The sequence below is a fragment of the Hibiscus syriacus genome, unplaced genomic scaffold, assembly GCF_006381635.1.
Source record: "Hibiscus syriacus cultivar Baekdansim isolate YM2019G1 unplaced genomic scaffold, ASM638163v2 tig00004013_pilon, whole genome shotgun sequence".
Taxonomy (NCBI): domain Eukaryota; kingdom Viridiplantae; phylum Streptophyta; class Magnoliopsida; order Malvales; family Malvaceae; genus Hibiscus; species Hibiscus syriacus.
In genome coordinates, this window is record NW_024061992.1 from 1,960,406 (window position 1) to 1,978,137 (window position 17,732).

General features: G+C 34.0%; 1 protein-coding gene across 1 annotated transcript; it reads right to left on the minus strand.

The window, feature by feature from the left end:
- Positions 1 to 13,637: 13,637 nt before the first annotated feature.
- Positions 13,638 to 15,970, minus strand: LOC120186312 (F-box protein At5g51380-like). The gene is made up of 2 exons (XM_039190293.1): positions 14,667 to 15,970; positions 13,638 to 14,174 (listed from the first exon to the last, which is right to left on the minus strand). Exons 1-2 carry the CDS (start codon positions 15,203 to 15,205, stop codon positions 13,901 to 13,903), a joined length of 813 nt encoding a protein of 270 aa, XP_039046224.1. The 5' UTR covers positions 15,206 to 15,970; the 3' UTR covers positions 13,638 to 13,900.
- Between the last annotated feature and the right edge of the window lie 1,762 nt (positions 15,971 to 17,732).

Genomic DNA, 17,732 nt, shown 5'->3' on the forward strand with positions numbered 1-17,732 from the left:
TTGAAAATCCCAAAAGAGTGATTATGTTGATAATTATTATCAAATCGTGAAATTTTTCCATGGAAACAGAAGTACTATTTTTCAAAAAAATCCTACCGGCCGTCGCAGTACAGCCTAAGCGCGCTAGGGGCTCCGCCCCTTGACCCCTTATCAACAGTACAAATTGAAGGCCCATATTAATATTTTTAACAAAGGCGTAACAAAGTGTATATATATATATGACATGTTTGTTTTGCAAGGTGTTTGATATGCATGGTTATAGCCCTTGTTCAATTCACAATGGTTTATTTTGAAATACGGTCTGCGAGTCGTGCCTTTCTATATCTCTGTTGTATTTCTCTTCTCATCTTACTCCCTCGTATGTAAAACGAGTTTCATTTAAAATTGTAAATCTATGAAGATTCACAAGGAGCAGAAGAATGGCGAGAAGATGCCTAGAGAGCAGTCTTAGGCTTTAGGGTTCTTGGTTCTCCCATTGGCTTGGGATGGGCCACCTTAGTCATTGGTTTGGGCTATAACCATTGCATCTTATTTATTGATATATTTGTTATGTAAGCAATGCATCAAATGATATAATAAGAATAAATATTGATGAGATCAATAATGGCCTAATATTAAAATGAACAATGATGAGATAATTACGCAAATCCCTCTTTAAAATCTAAGTTAACTTAACCGTCCAATTTTTACCCTCGTTAAGGCTTTGATCGATATTGTGTGGGCTTTGCCAAAGCATTGGCACATAAATCTATCTTGGTTAAACGCGAAGAATAAGCAAGTGATATTCACCGGTTGAAATACTAGTAATAACTTAGCTAGGTTATTCTAATAGGATTAGAAACCTAGAGGTTAAATATTTGAATAAGTCATGAGATTACTTGAACAAAATTTGTTCACCAAAAATGAGGAGTTACATTAGATGTAACTTGTCAAGTGTTACTTACCTAAATAATCACTATCCTAAAAGAAAATCCAAAGCTAATTTAGGAAATTGAGGTATTATAGATCCTCACCGACTAGAAAAATATTCGTTGAATTTTTCTGAAATTAAAACAAAGAGGGTTTTTAATTTTGAATAAAATAGTAGGAGTAATTTGTAAATAAAGTTCTATTTATAAATTTTAAATTCGGTAAATTTACTTACTTTAATATTTCCATTGTTGTAGATTTAATGGCAAATAACACTTTATCACTACGATCACTCCTTGAGAAGGATAAACTTAATGGCATAAACTTCCTTGACTGGTTTCGTAATTTGAGAATTGTTCTCAAACAGGAAAGGAATGAATATGTCATTAAGGAACATGTTCCTGATGAACCGGCAGCTAATGCTTCAAAAGTTGACAAAGACAAATTCAAGAAACATATGGATGATATGTTACATGTTGGATGTCTAATGCTTGCCACCATGACTCCCGATCTTCAGAAGCAATATGAGGACATGGTTTCATATGAGATGATTCAAAATCTTAAAGGAATATATAAAGGGCAAGCACGTTAAGAGAGATATGAGACCTCTAAAGTTCTATTTCAATGCAAAATGGCAGAGGGAACTGCTGTAGGAGCTCATGTCATCAAGATGATGGGCTACATCCAAACGTTGGATGTTATCCTACAATCGTTGCCAGATAGCTTTAGCCAATTTGTCCTTAATTTCAACATGAATGAAATTAACAAAACTTTACCACAGTTACTTGGCATGTTACGAACTGCTGAAAGTAACATGAAAAAGGTTGGACCTAAGCCCATTCTGATGGTCCACAAGGACAAAGGAAAGGGAAAGAAGAAAGTAGTGGCAAAGTCTAAGGGAAATGGTAAGACCAAACCAAAAGGGAAAAATGCATTAAAACCCAAAGGGGGAGTTAGCAAAGAAGGAAAATGTTTCCATTATGATAAGACCAGACACTGGAAGAGAAACTGCCCTGTTTACCTTGAAGAGGTCAAGAAGGCAAAAGCAAACGGAACATTTGTTTTAGGTATTTATGTTATTGATGTTAATTTGTCAACATCTACTTCTTGGGTATTAGATATCGGTTGTGGTTCTCATATTTGTACTTCTGTACAGGGACTTCAAAGAAAAGGAATCTGGCTAAAGGAGACGTGGACCTACGAGTGGGAAATGAAGCAAGAGTTGTTGCATTATCTATAGAGACATATGTTTTATCTTTGCCTAGTGGACTTGATTTAAATTTAGAGGATTGTTATTATGTGCCTAATTTGACTAAGAACATTATTTCTATTTCTTGTTTGGACAAGATTGGCTTTGAGATTATTATTAAGTATAATTGTTGTTCTTTTTATCTCAATAGTGTTTTTTATGGTTCGGCAATTGGTTAATGGTCTCTATACTTTGGATCAAGATAACACCATTTATAACATAAATACTAAGAGATCAAAAACAAATGACTCGAATCAAACTTATCTTTGGAATTTTCGTTTAGGCCATATAAGTGAGAAATGCATATCAAAACTCCATAAAGATGGATTCTTAGATTCATTTATTTTCGAACAATATGATGTATGCGAATCTTGCTTGTTGGGAAAAATGACTAAAGCTCCTTTTAATAGTAAATGTGAGCGAGCAAGTGATTTATTGGGGTTAATACATAGTGATGTATGTGGACCAATGAAAACACAAGCTAGAGGTGGATTCCATTACTTCATTACTTTTACCGATGACTTCAGTCGGTATGGGTATATTTATCTTATGCACCATAAATCTGAAGCCCTTGAAAAGTTTAAGGAATTTAAAAATGAAATACAAAATCAAATAGGAAAGAGTATTAAGGCACTTCGATCAGATCGAGGTGGAGAATACTTAAGCATAGAGTTTGATGAACTCCTAAAAGAATGTGGGATAGTCTCACAGCTTACACCACATGGTACACCATAGTGGAATGGAGTTTCTAAAAGAAGGAATCGAACACAGTTAGACATGGTTTGATCAATGATGAGTCATAGTGATCTTTCAACTTCTTTTTGGGGGCATGCACTTGAAACAACTACTTTCACACTAAATCGTGTTCCATCTAAATTGGTTCAAAAGATACCATACGAGATATGGACTGGGAAATGTCCTAGTATATCTTTTATAATGATTTGAGGTTGTGAAGCTTATGTAAAACATCAGATGTCTACAAAGCTCGAACCTAAATATTATAAGTGTATATTTGTTAGATATCTTAAAGAAACTAAGGGATACTATTTCTTCAACCCTAACGAGAACAAAGTATTTATTGCTCGAACATGAGTTTTTCTCGAAAGAGAATTTCTCTCAAAGAAAGGGAAGGGTAGAAATATTGAACTTGGAGAAGTTCAAGAACAACAAATAAATGAACCTGAAGTTGAGCATGTTTCACAAGTTGTTGAGTAGCATTCAACAGATTTAGAAACACAATCACTGCGTAGATCCACAAGAGAACATCGTGCACCTGAGATATTTGGATTTCTCGTTACGACACATGGAGATGTTATTCTTATGGATCAAGATGAGCCCAGGAATTATCAAGAGGCAGTGTCTAGCCCAGACTCTAAGAAATGGCTTGAAGCCATGAGATCTGAGATGGATTCCATGTCAGTAAACCAAGTATGGACTTTGGTTGAACCACCTGAATGGGTCAAACCTATAGGGTGTAAATGGGTTTTCAAGAAGAAAATCGACATAGATGGTAATGTACAAACATACAAGGGGCGATTAATCGCTAAAGGTTTTCGACAAGTTCATGGTGTAGACTATGACGAAACATTCTCCCATATAGCTATGTTTAAGTTCATCCGGATCCTGCTCGCAATAGTTGTATTCCATGATTATGAAATCTAGAAAATAGATGTCAAAACCGCCTTCCTTAATGGAAAACTTGAAGACGATGTGTATATGACAAAACCAGAAGGTTTTGTCTTTCCAGGAAATACTGGAAAGGTTTGTAAGCTACAGATGTCTATTTATGGACTAAAGCAAGCTTCTCGAAGCTGGAATCTTCATTTCAATGGTGCAATCAAAGAGTTTGGTTTTATCAGAAATGAAGATAAGCCTTGTGTTTATAAGAAGGCTAGTGGGAGCATTGTTTCTTTCCTAATCTTGTATGTAGACGACATACCCATCATAGGAAATGATATACCTACTTTACAGTCTGTTAAGACTTGGTTAAGTAGTTATTTTTCTATGAAAGATTTGGGTGAGGCAGCATATATCTTAGGAGTTAAGATCTATAGAGATAGATCAAGATGACTTCTAGGTATGAGTCAAAGTACATATATAGACAAAGTGCTGAAAAGGTTCAGTATGGAAGAATCCAAGAAAGGATTTTTGCCTATGAGACATGGCATTTCTCTTTCTAAGGAAATGAGTCCTTCAACTCCACTAGAAAGAGAACGGATGGATAACATTCCATATGCTTCGGCTATTGGTTCTACAATGTATGCCATGATATGTACTCGACTAGATGTATCGTATGCTCTAAGCATTATGAGTCGGTATCAAGCAAACCCTGGTGAAAATCACTGGGTTGCGGTTAAAAATATCCTTAAGTAATTAAGAAGAACTAAGGATAAATTTCTTGTCTATGGAGGGGAGAATGAGCTTAGTATAAAAGTTTATATATCAGCCAGCTTCCAAACTGACAAGGATGACTCACGATCGCAATCGGGTTTTGTGTTTCGTCTTAATGGAAGTGTTGTGAGCTGGAAACGTTCGAAGCAAGACACTGTAGTTGATTCTATAACAGAGGTTGAATATATTGCAGCCAGTGAAGCAGCAAAAGAGGTTGTTTGGATCAAGAAGTTTATATCGGAATTAGAGGTTGTTCCCAGCATATCAGATGCTGTAGAACTCCGTTGTGACAATAATTGAGTCATTGCACAAGCAAAGGAACCAATATCTCATCAACGATCCAAACATATTCTTAGGCGCTTTCATCTCATTCGAAGGATCATTGATCGAGGAGATGTGGAAATATGTAGAGTACACACGGATGACAACATTACTGATCCCTTGACAAAGCCTCTTACACAGTAGAGGCATGATCATCACAATGAGTCACTCGGTATTAGATATGTGAGTGATTGGTCTTAGTGCTAGTGGGAGATTGTTAGAGTATGTCCAAAGACCAATCATATGATGATTATAATAATACTTTTATTTACCGATTTTATTGAATAAAGGCATTGCCGCTACTATTTTCATTTATATATATGTGTTTAACATAAATTGAAAGATAATAAAGTCCATATAATGACATAATTATTATTATTAAAAGATCCTAATCAAGTATTATTATGGGCAGGACAATAATAATACGCTTAAGACTAACATGTTATTGATTGATAACATGAGTTGTTTGACATAGAGATGTCAGAATTGATACATGATTATATTGTTAGAGAATAATGTATTGGATTGACTGACCATGAGCATATGTCTTGGATTATTATGTGACAGTCATAACATTGCTCATGGTGATGACTATATGTATGATCCTCAGACTTGAGATCAATATATCCCAACATATCTTGTGTATGTTTTGATGCAGCTAAACAAGCTCCGTAACTGGTTGCTCTATAAAGACTGTTATGATATATCATATATGTAGTGGGTGTGTATGATTAAGATTGATTTGTCCTTCCTACATAATAGGAAATATCATAGGCCACTGATGAGTAAGACTAGAAACGCATGGCCATGCTCGAATAAGTTGATATGATATCATAAACTATTCGTTAATTAAAGTCTACTCTAGATATCAAGAAACGATAGATGGACTATACAAGTGTGACTATTCCAAGACTTGTGCCTATTCTAGATATAAAGGACATAAGGATGTAATGCATAAAAGAGTAATCACCAAGATGATATGTCAAATCATATGTTCTTGTAACTTAGGTGACAATGATATATTGCTAGATGTCTCATTGTATGTAATATTAGAATGTGTTAATAATTACTGCTACGTTACAAGAACCTAAAAGGTCACACCCTAGGATTGAAACGAGCAAAGATGTACAATTGTTGTACGTTACTAAAATATATATCTAGAGTTAATTAAATATATGTTTTAATATTCGTAAATATTTAATTTCAATTAATTAAATATAGATTTAATTAATTTGAAATAATAAAATCCCTAATATGATTAGGGTAACTTGGATATAAGAGGATTATTAAATTCTAATTATTTAAATATAGATTTAATTAATTTGAAATAATAAAACGCTAATATGATTAGGGTAACTTGGCTATAAAAGGGTGTGATAGGTCTAGCAGCCATTTTACAACACACACTCAAAACCTTCAGCCGTTTTCTCTCAAAAGAGTTTTGGGGAAAACAAAGATTGTTCTCAATCGGGTGAACTGAGTAGAGGCCGAGATGTGATTTCGTGGAGGCTTAAGATTCGAACTGATCTACACGACCAGTATTCATTATTGTCTTTGCTGTTTTTCAAGGAACCCACTGTAAGTATTCGTATCTCTTCCTCCCGATTTCAGTTTTTCGTACTTGGATCGTTGGTGAGACCATCGAGTTTTGTTTCCGCTGCGCCATGGGGTGCGACGGTCCCAAAACAATTAATCATACATCTATGAATATTGTAACATATATATACATACTAAATTTACTCACCTGGATTGTCACGTTATTATATCCAAAAATGAAAAGTTGATTACCCCGGTACTTGCTTTTTCCTTTTGTATTGCTTGACTCGGGAGCTTGATTTCGATCCAATAAAGACACGTACAATAGCAATTGTTAGTATATTTCCTAACAATTATACTTAAACATTACTCAAGAGTAGATATTATTAACTTTCTATAACAATATCAACATATTTTTAACATTTCTGGCTCAAAAGTATCGATACCCCCACCATGGTATCGATACTACTATACTATGGTATCGATACTATTTTTGAATTTTGTGATCAAATGGTATCGATACCATCCTCATGGTATCGATACTCCCCTCATGGTATCGATACTCCCTCTTGGTATATATACCACTTGAATCGGTATTGATACTACTCAACAGATTCTACTGATTTTAAGCCTATAGTATCAGTATTGTTCTATCAATACTGATACCCATGCCTAGAATTTCCAGTTTTCAACCCGATTATCACCCAAATGGGGTCAAATTTCGTTATGTTTACACCATACCATACTATTAAACTCTTTTTTACCTATTTATACTAACTTTCCTTCATTTAGTTTTTTAAAACATCTAAAATCTTCCAAGAACATTCAATTCTAAGAATCACACCACTTTTTCTAATGTGTTCTTAATCCTATCCAATGTTTCCAATCTCTCATTTACCTCTTTGACAAGTCAAGTCTACAAATAAACATCCATAAACACTCATATTTTAACATATCATTTCAAAACTCATTTTCAAAAATCTCCATTATTTCCTCTATCTCATAGTTTTAATCCCATTTAATCCTTCCTTAAGCTTCTAATATACTCAAGGCTTTAAAAACCAACCAAAAACGAAAGGATAATCTAACCATATGAAATCTCACCTTTGAGCTATGGATGAGAGCCTTTCCACGGGGAAGAAGAAGAAAAGAGAATAGCTTTTTGGATAATTTCATTTCCCCTTTCCCCTTATTTAATACCTTATTAAAGAAATGAATTTAAAATTCATTTTCCTCTAAAGGAGCAAAATGCCCTCTTTATTCATCTCTATTGATACAATTTAGTCTAACACTATTCCAATTCATTCCCTCATCTTTTACCATTTATTCAAATAAATCTTTAAATTTCAAATCTGTTCAATAAAGTCCCTAGCCTAATATTTGTTGTATTACAAATATGCATCGTTCGGGAGATACTGAAACTCGTAACTGTATATGTTGCCTATAGTATGCAAGCTATAACAATCATCAACGTATATGTATGGGTCTATATTCACATGCATACATGCAACAACCGCATGAGCTTATGTGTATCTGAAGGCTTTAAATCGACCACAATCACACCATCTTCTATTCAGATTACTAGTATAGGTGGCAGAAGTCTGACCCTCATGTGGTCGAACAAGTGCTTGGACAATATAATCATATTCTAGTATGGTGAAATTATGAACATACATAGATGTTGCATGAGTTTGATTTTTGGTCATTGTTTTCTCTAGATTTGGAGCCTAATTTCTATATTCGTTGAGCATTGCCTCTACCTGGGCACTTTTATCTGCCCAAACTTTACCCAATCTGAAGTATGTCTCTCGAACAATACTTGCCACTAGAATATGTCTAGTCCCTTTTAGCACTGAATTGATACACTCGACAAGATTGATTGTCATATGACCGTAATGTTGAATATCCCACCAACTCAGACAAATGATCAAGAAATAAACATAGATAATGGAGAACCAGAAGCATGGTTTCAATTCGTACGTGAATGACAACAACAAAAAAATGTGGATTTGAAGAACTTAATCTTACCTCTAATGAGTCTACTGATTACAAAGATTAAAACTTCTTAATCGATACTGTTATGTCAATCATTTTATTTTAATGTTTATGGTGTTCGTAAGGTTAGTCCTATTTACGTCCTTATGTTAATGAATTAAGTTTGTATATCTTTTTTCCTAATGTGCATTTTTGAAAATCTAATATAATTATTAAGTTTGTACTTTTCAAAAAAAAATCTAACAGAACTCGTCACCTCGACGTGATGAGTTAATGTGTATTTTTTTTTCTTTTTAATCTTAAATTCACATTATATCTCATTGAAATCGTCACCTCGACGTGACGAGTTTACCTTAAACTGTAAAAAATATCATAGATCCCAAATTAATTTTTGAGATGTAAATAGTCAAATAAATATGGTGAGTGCCCTATTGGGAAAAAACCCAATATATCTAACTATATTAGTCCTGGTTTTTCAAACGCAATTCGTGGTCTTTTTAGCTTAAAGGACTGTCAAATCAATTTCAGCCACGTGTCCTCATAATGGAACGTGCATGATGCAATAGGCCTTAACAATATGGGCCAAGTTAACCCAAATTTATATAATTAGAAAGACACCAAATTTACAACGAACAAAGAGTCTAAAAACTACGAAACTGACTTTATGTTCCGAATTAAATTTATAAAATTTTAAGAATTCAAATGTTAGAGGAAAAAATTAAATCACTAATAGAAAATACAAAAATTACTTAAATTCTATGAAAATTTGAAATTTTCATAGAATTTGAATTTTTTAAGACAACCAGTCAACCCTTCTTGTCCATCCCTAGTGAACGACATTATGAATCCTTATGTTTACATAAACTAAGGATCTGTTTGTTTGAGGAAAAATATTTTATAGATAATGTTTTCTCCGTTTTCTTGTGTTTGGTTCAAGTAAAAGCACTGGGTCAATGGGAAAAATTTTACAGTTAACGTAAAATAAGCTCCTAAATCCCGCAAAACCACTTACCATTTAAAAAAGGGTAAGTCATTTTACGAGCCTCTAATGCTTGCACTTCAAAGCGTTTGACACCCAAAAATCTCTGATCAACTATCACCATCTTCTTCTCAGCAGCAATGATTACTCATCTCCAAAACATTTACAGGAGAATTTATACCAGCAAAAGCAGAGTGAGCAGCTTCACATCCTAGTGCCCACGATTCCAAGATAAGTCGGGGTTTATTTCTAATCCCTAAGATCTCTTCCTCCTCTTTCCAAATGATAGCTTCTTCGTCTTCGCTTTCCTTGTTTAGAGCCTTGAGAAAGACTTTATGAGCCTTTCATTTTCTTGTGTAGAGTAGTTATGAGCCTGACGTTGGTATTTATTTTACTGAATGATTTGGGAAAATTGTAGTAATGTGTTTGTTACCAATGTTGAGTAAATTTGATTGAGACCTAGCCCTATTACAGTCCTTGTTTAGAGAATCTTCCCTTTTCATTTCTTAGTTCTCTCAGCAGCCAGGGAAGCCCCCACCCTCTGACAAATCCTTGTCGATTTGAATAAAATCTTAATGATATCACTGTTTGATTGATTGTGGACTTGCCATCATGAATGGACTGCCATTGGGGTTGTTTATCTATTTTTTTCACATTCTCTGTGTGATATTTTAACAGATTATTTTGGTTTATAGATGTGTGAAGACGAAAATTAAACTTGTATTGCATTATATACCTGGTGTTTGCAGTACAATTTGGTTTATAGATGTGTAAGGACCTTTACATGCAAAAACTTCGACATCAAATAGAGTCCTGGACATGAGTGTTTTTGTGTGAATTATTGTACCATATATCATCTTTTTGACACATTGTTTTGCTGTCTCCAATATTGATTGTCATCGCTGCTTGTATACTAATAGCTTTTGTTTATGGCAGAACTGTGTTTATGTATTCAGTCATTGCTTAAAAGCATTCCTCTAGTGATATTTGATCTTAAACTTTCCGAGTTAATATCTTATTCTTTGTTACATATACAAGCTTTATTTGGTTCCATTGCTTTGACTTCTATGGAAAATTATCTCAAAATTCTCTATTCCAGATTTGATCTAGATGTGAATTCCATGGTTATTCTGGTAAATTGTACATGCATTCATGTACAGAAGCAATGGTCAAAATCCATTTTGTTTCTTTTTAGTGGCCAAGTTCAAGGATTAGTCATTCTCATTTACTTTTTGTTTAGGGAAGAAGTTCAATTTTGTTCAGGTCTATTTCTACTTGAAACATTGTGTGTTTTTTTTTTCTTTTCTCCAAAGCTAGAAAAAATGCATGTGTTGACAGTTGCGTGCTGAACCCAACCAGCTTATGATGAAGTGCTTTTTTCCCCTGAATGATTTAGGCTCCAAAGCATTGGCTTTCAATATTTTAGATTATTCATTAATAATTCATGAACATTTGAACTTTGAAAGCATTGTCAATTAAAAGCAAGTGCATCTAATTTACATCTACTACTTACGTCAGGACTACAGTTGGTGACACCGAGGCATTCCCGGTGGAAATCGGACTCCACCAGGGGTCGGCTCTTAGCCCTTACATCTTCGCCTTGATCATGGACGACATCTATTGTGCGACACCAGACGGTGTACCATGGTGTATGCTTTTCGCTGACGACATTGTCTTAGTTGCTGAAACAAAATCTGAGTTGAATAGTAGACTGGCTACCTGGAAGACTGCTTTGGAAGAAAAAGGTTTAAGGATCAATATTGAAAAGACAGAGTATTTATGTTCAAACTTCAATGGGAACCAAAACGATGAAGATTTAGAAGTATGCATAGAAGGACACGTTCTCCCCTCAAAGGATTGTTTCAAGTACCTAGGGTCTATGATACATAAAGATGGGGGTGTAGATGATGACGTTACACACCGTATAAAGGCGGGATGGCTAAAGTGGAGGGTCGCTACTGGAGTTCTGTGTGACAAGAAGGTCCCTCTAAAACTTAAGGGAAAATTTTATAGAATGGCAATAAGACCAGCGCTGTTGTATGGATCAGAATGTTGGGCAACCAAGAAGGATCACGTAAGGAGGATTGAGGCCGCAGAAATGAGAATGCTTCGATGGACATGTGGTAAGACTCTGAGGGATATGACGACAAACTCTGCTATTAGGATGTCCTTGGGGGTGGTGTCTGTTTCCGAAAAATTGAGGGAGGGAAGACTACGGTGGTTTGGGCATGTCCTTAGGCGACTACCGTCGGATGCGGTAAGGAGGGTAGAGTCGATTACAGTTGACGGTGCCAGAAGGAAAGGACGACCAAGGCGAAAGTGGGAAGACTGCTTGAGATCTGATTTGAGGGATTTAGCCCTTACCGAAGACATGACCTCTGATAGGAAAATATGGAGGCTAAAGACTAGGGTAGTCGAGTAGTGTGGGTCACATCTATAGGGTGTATCATCTCTGTCTTCTTTTAATGTCTTTGTAGTATTTTCCATGACTTATACTTTTTATACGTTTCTGTTATTGGTATTTATGAAGGATTAGAACTGGGCTTGCTAACGTTGACTTCTGTGTATCATTCTCTTCATGTTTCCTCTTTTAAATTTAGCCGGATCTTATCTTATGTTTCTGTCTATATGCAGAGATTCTTTCGCATGGATTATTATGCAGGGATTAATTCTCGTTACAGACGCACATATGATTTTAATGACTGCATATGAATACTGTTTAGCTATGTATTTATGTATTTATTTATACATGCATTGTATTTTATCTAAATTTTTTATTTTCTGACTGCCGGAGGTCTTCCACGGAAGTTACTCTCAACCTGGCGTTGGGGGTAGCCTACTACCCTACCTCCCCCTTACCCCATACATATGGGAATTGGGTTTTGTTGTTGTTGTTGTTGTTGCATCTAATTTACGTGTGTAGTACTTGGTGTTGGGTCATGTTGAAGTTCTAAACTGTTCACAGACATTATCATACTAGTTTCATTTGAGTTCTTATTTCCTTGAATATTTTATAATACTTAAAAAATGTTGTATTTGTTGCATTAGGTTTTTGTAGTACAATTATAATGTATCGTGAAACTTGATACTCAATTGAAACACGGTTTAGGGTCATAAGAAAATGATATAACAGACCCTTATTTTAATATTATAATATTTGGTTTTTTGTTTTCTTTTGTGTCCTTCAACTTGTCTCTTTATGCAATGTGTTTGGTACCATTGTACTGGTCGAATTTTGTACTTTGTAACCAATGTCAAGTGGTACCAATCCCTTTTATTGGTCTACCAACATTTAGAGCGTAAATTGTTAGCTATTTGTGTCAAGCTAATTTGGGAGACTTTTGTAGGTGAGAAACTTGGTGAGATTGTTGAAGCACTAAAAAATTGACAGAGGATAAGGCACTATATCTTTATGAAGAAGTTATGTCAATAGAGAAAGAAGGATTTGATGACGACTTTCTTTGTAAGGTATTCGACTTTTTAGCGAAAAATGAGTTAAGTTTTCTTGGCAAAAAACCAAAACATAGGAAAATTTGGCTTTAAAATTTTCCTCAAAGTTAAGATGTGAACTTTTAATGTGGTGTACTACTATTTATGACTTGGACAATATGTTGGTTTGATGTGTCGTAGAACTAATTATGAATTAGACAATATTTTGTATTATTATGGTTGGATAATATCGATGTCTTAATGTGGTGTAGTTTTAATTAAACACTTTGAAAATATTATTATTATTCCAATGTAATGTCCTATTGTTGTTTTAATAATGATGTAATTTTAATTATTTACTTTGATAATATATATTTTAATACATTATCAAAATTATATCTATTAAACCTACATATAATATTAATTATAATTTAAACTTTAATTTTAAAAATGCTAATAAATAAGTATCATGAATACTCCAAACCTAAAATTGTGTATTTATAACACAATCAACATAAATTATTAATATTATCTACAAATTTAATTTGATGTACTTATAGAAATAAAACATTTATTTTCAAAATTTTATAAAATACAATTTTATAAAAATAACTTAAAAAAATTAAAAAGGTAAATAACAAGAAAAATATAAAAATGTATACATTTTTACAAAAAAACAGATTTCTTAAATTGTTTTCAGAGAAACTAACTAAACAGTGTAAAACATTTTACAATGTAACATCCAAATAATATAAAATGTTTTCTAAAAAATGTTTTCTAGAAATGTAATTCATTTTTTAAAATTCATTTTCCGGAAACTGTTTTAAGTAAAACAAACTGACCCTAATTTATTACTCAAACAACAAAAATCTAACCTCAATGATACATAAAATACATTTAACAAAGTAATTCTTGCTTGCTGTTGGCGTACAGGGTTTATACACAAAAACTCTGATAAGCTTGGCTTGATGAATCCTCCCCTGTTATCACTATCATGCATGAACATATAAAGCTATGGAATGTGGATTGTGATCTGTACAATCCAAGCATTAACTACTTCAGATCCAGAGGCATGGAATTAGGCGGCAAGGTTAATCCTTCCATCTCTTGAAGAATCTATCACCTTTCTTTCCCATTCCGGTCTCGGCAAGATTCGCTGATAGTAGAGATCGGGAATCTGGTCTCCATATCAGCTCTCTCAGAATGGAAAATAAGGTTGCCAGTTCAGGTTTTATTTCAGTATCCTTGATATTATTACATGACATTACTCTCAATTGTTGAAGCTCTTTCCATGAAAGCACTACCGACTCCAAACCTTTGATGGTTAGCAACGAGCATCCTTCCAGAGAAAGAAGCTTCACTCTCCTACAAAGTGGTGAAATAAAAAACAATATAAATCCATGGTCAGATTTCAAACAGGGGCGAGAGCGAAACGGTTGCAAACCGAAAATCAGTAAAAGAAACTAGACAACTGTGATCACATCATGATTAACTACAATAATTCCTTTTAAACATTCGAACGTGGCTATTATATAAGAAACAATACAGAACTGGGATTTCAAACGGCACCACTAACAGGTCACTGAACATTTCAACATATTAAGCATCAAGAGGGAGGGAATGCCCACTTGGTCATTTGGAATCGAATTCAAAACTTTCCAGAAATTTATTGCTATGTGAGTGCAGATAATGTTAAAGATTAGATCAACTATCAAAGGCCTAAAGTTTCCTCTTGTCACATTCTCTAATAAGATCATCAGTTTTATACAAAAGTACTCTCTAGGAATCAAAAGTTACAAATAATCTAACATGTAAAAGAAATAATTCTATTGAAGATGGGGTAAAAGAGTCTCGTACCTACAAATGCTTGCAAGACCAAACACATCATCCTCCAAGCCAAAACAATCCTGTAAAAGAATGTCCCTAACATTCTCACAAACCAAAAACAAAGCTTTAACACTTTGCATCTCTCGAATTTGACAGCCCTGCAAATGCAACTCTTCGAGGGTGAAACAAGACCCCAAATGCTCATCCGCCCCAGGGAACTTATCAATACTTCTACAAGACTTTAGCCTCAGGGTCTTCAAGTTCCCGCAAAACGAAAGCCCGGCTAACCACCCACCATCCATTCTATGTTCGGAAAGGGTCAATTCTTCAAGCATTTGGCAACATTGCCCTATCGCCTTAACCCCATCATAGCTCCCTTCACATCCACAAAGCTCCAGCTTAACTAACCTTCTACACCCTTGAGCCAATAATGTTAACCCGATGTCTGAAATCGCCGAATTGTACAACACATCAATGAACCCAATCAGTTTCACTACCTGTAAATTTTTAATCCCGGAAATGGGCTTTAGAGCCAAATCCCCACAACAATGTAGTTCCAACTCTTGCATTGTAGAACACTCCGCTATTTTTAATAACCCTTGTTCGCCTGCCCCAATAACCACTCATCTCTGTAAATTCGGGTACTTTTCGGCAATCATTGCAAGCCCTTTGTCAACTTCATTCGACGGCAACAACGCTGTTTCTTCCAGAAATCCGCCGAGAATCAAACTAGTATCCACATGAACCGACATAGTTTTGTGGGTTACTACAATGCCAGAGCACTTGGGCAACCCTACACACGAACGGACCAAGTCTAAATCCGTGAGATTGGGGAACCGGTTAAACACCCGACCCGAAGTAACAAACGACCAGTCCTTAACTTTAAGGGATTGCACCAACCGGCCGTGGAGGTTCAACCAGCGTCTGCAGACCAAGGAATTCGAGACATGTTGAGAGATTGGAAGCTTGGAGAATATGTTTAGGAGGAGCTCGTTGGAGAGAAGGGAGGTGTAATCCGGTACGGTAGGGTCCAAGGGAAGTGACTGAAAGCATGTTAAATCAGGCTCCGATGGTGGAGATGTTGATGGTGTGCTGCTGAGAGGAAGGGGAACATGGTGCTGCATCTTGTCTTGTAAATAGCATGCTTTAGAGATTAGTATGTGAAACTAAATGTCTTGTAATAAAGCTTTTCTGAGGAACTTATGAAGCAAGTCGGTGTGCTCTAGGCTTTAAGTAGAAGCTTTTATGGTAATGATGGTGGGAATTAGGGACGAAGCTAGGTTTAGGGTTTGTCCTATGTCGATTTTGTTTGGTGACTCTGATATATTGGAAGAGTTTTGGTTTGGTGAATTTTGAAAAATCTAATATAAAAACTTTAGAAAAACACTTTGACTTAAACATTCTTTTCTCTTCGTTTTTTGTGGATTCGCCTTGCCAAATAATTGGTGTTGTGGTGTACCTTAAAAGCTTTTGTCTCTTGTGATTCATCCCTAACCCTGCTTTGTTTTGTGGATAAGATTTTCTTTTATTAGCCTTTTCTCTTTACTTTACTTCCAAAATTTTAAAATTATAAAAATAAAAAGTAAATTATTTATAGAGAAATAAAAAGAAAGATATGCATTGTTGAAATAACAAATAGAGATTCAAGATTTAAATGGTGATCCGTTATTAGATTGGTGGTTTTTATGTAATTAGATTGTTGAAAGTAAATTATTTAAAAAGTAAATTATTTATAGAGAAATAAAAAGAATGATGTGATCTAAAATTATTATTGTATAATTAGATAAGATTAAATAAAATTCGATTTCGTTTAAAAAAATAATTTTTTATTAGATTCAAATTGACTCGACTAATAATTTTATAAATTTGACTCAATTTTTTTAATTCAATTCGATTTATAAAATAGAACTCGAATAATAAATTAATATTTTTTTAATTAGAGAATTAATTTTCAAATTTGAATCAAGTCCATTAAAATTTATAAATTTTATTTTACTCGAAAAAATTTAAATAAAATTTGAGTTATAAAGTAAAAATCGTCAATTCAAATAATTTAAAATATTTTAGCACTCATTCTTAGGACTGTAATATCATAATAATCGTAATAATATATGTTATTTCCAAAATCGCATAAATATAATTCAATTGGAAATGCAATCATACTCTCACTTTAAATCTCAGAAAATATTTATTTTTTTAAAAAAAACCTGCATAAATTTAGCATTTTTCATAAAAAAGAAAAGAAGAAAAACTGGGTCTTTGACCGCTACAAATAGTAATGAAATGATTGCTATATGTGGTTTGTGCATTGAAAGTATTGTTTAGAGAAGTTAGTGTGTGGTTCCATGGTAAACATCTGCATTTAAGTCGATGGTGATCCTGCCATTGATAGTTGGAATTTCCTTTTCCATTTTACTGCAATTTATGGGCACAAGTTCATTAAACCCGAAGCAAGCAAATTTAACATTACCGCTTCTGCTTCAAACTTAAGTTATACTGTGGTCATAACCAAATCCATGCAATTACGTCAATGGTTTACCAAAAGGATATAATTTTGCAGCTTTTACACGTGCCTCGTCCAAGGGTTTTTATAGTGTCAATCTTAGGGAGTTGTCTACAAGACTAAAAAACCGGCGAATCGAAAATTTGAAAAAAAAAACCTTAATAAAATTGATTTAGTGAGACTGGAAATGTTAATTTATATATATAATATATTGAGTTGTAACTGTTTTAAAATAAGTTAAAATGATGTAACCGAAAAACTTATCTTATATGTTAAAAGTAGAACATAAAATATTATAAAATGGAACCGAAAAAGTTATCAATATAATAGCATAACATGTTGCACCTAAAATGTTATAAATGGTAAGATAATAAGTTATAAATAGTAAATGTTATGAATATTATTAATGTTTTAGGTTGCACCTAGAATGTTACCAGAGTTTAAGCTGATGAAATATTGGATTTTCCCACGATAAGAAAATAAGTTAAAAGCTAATAATGTTATGAATATATATAATAAATATGACTGCTCTTAAAAAAGTCATGGCTGATTGAAATATGTTGTGATCTAAAATGTTAATATTTTATTAATAA

What these genes read in the sequence shown, in the direction of transcription:
- LOC120186312 (XM_039190293.1), bottom strand. Translation starts at nt 15,205, where the DNA reads ATGCAAGAGTTGGAACTACATTGTTGTGGGGATTTGGCTCTAAAGCCC. An exon ending in GGTCTTGCAAGCATTTGTAG is followed by an intron (nt 14,175 to 14,666) that starts GTACGAGACTCT and finishes ACCACTTTGTAG; the next exon opens with GAGAGTGAAGCTTCTTTCTC.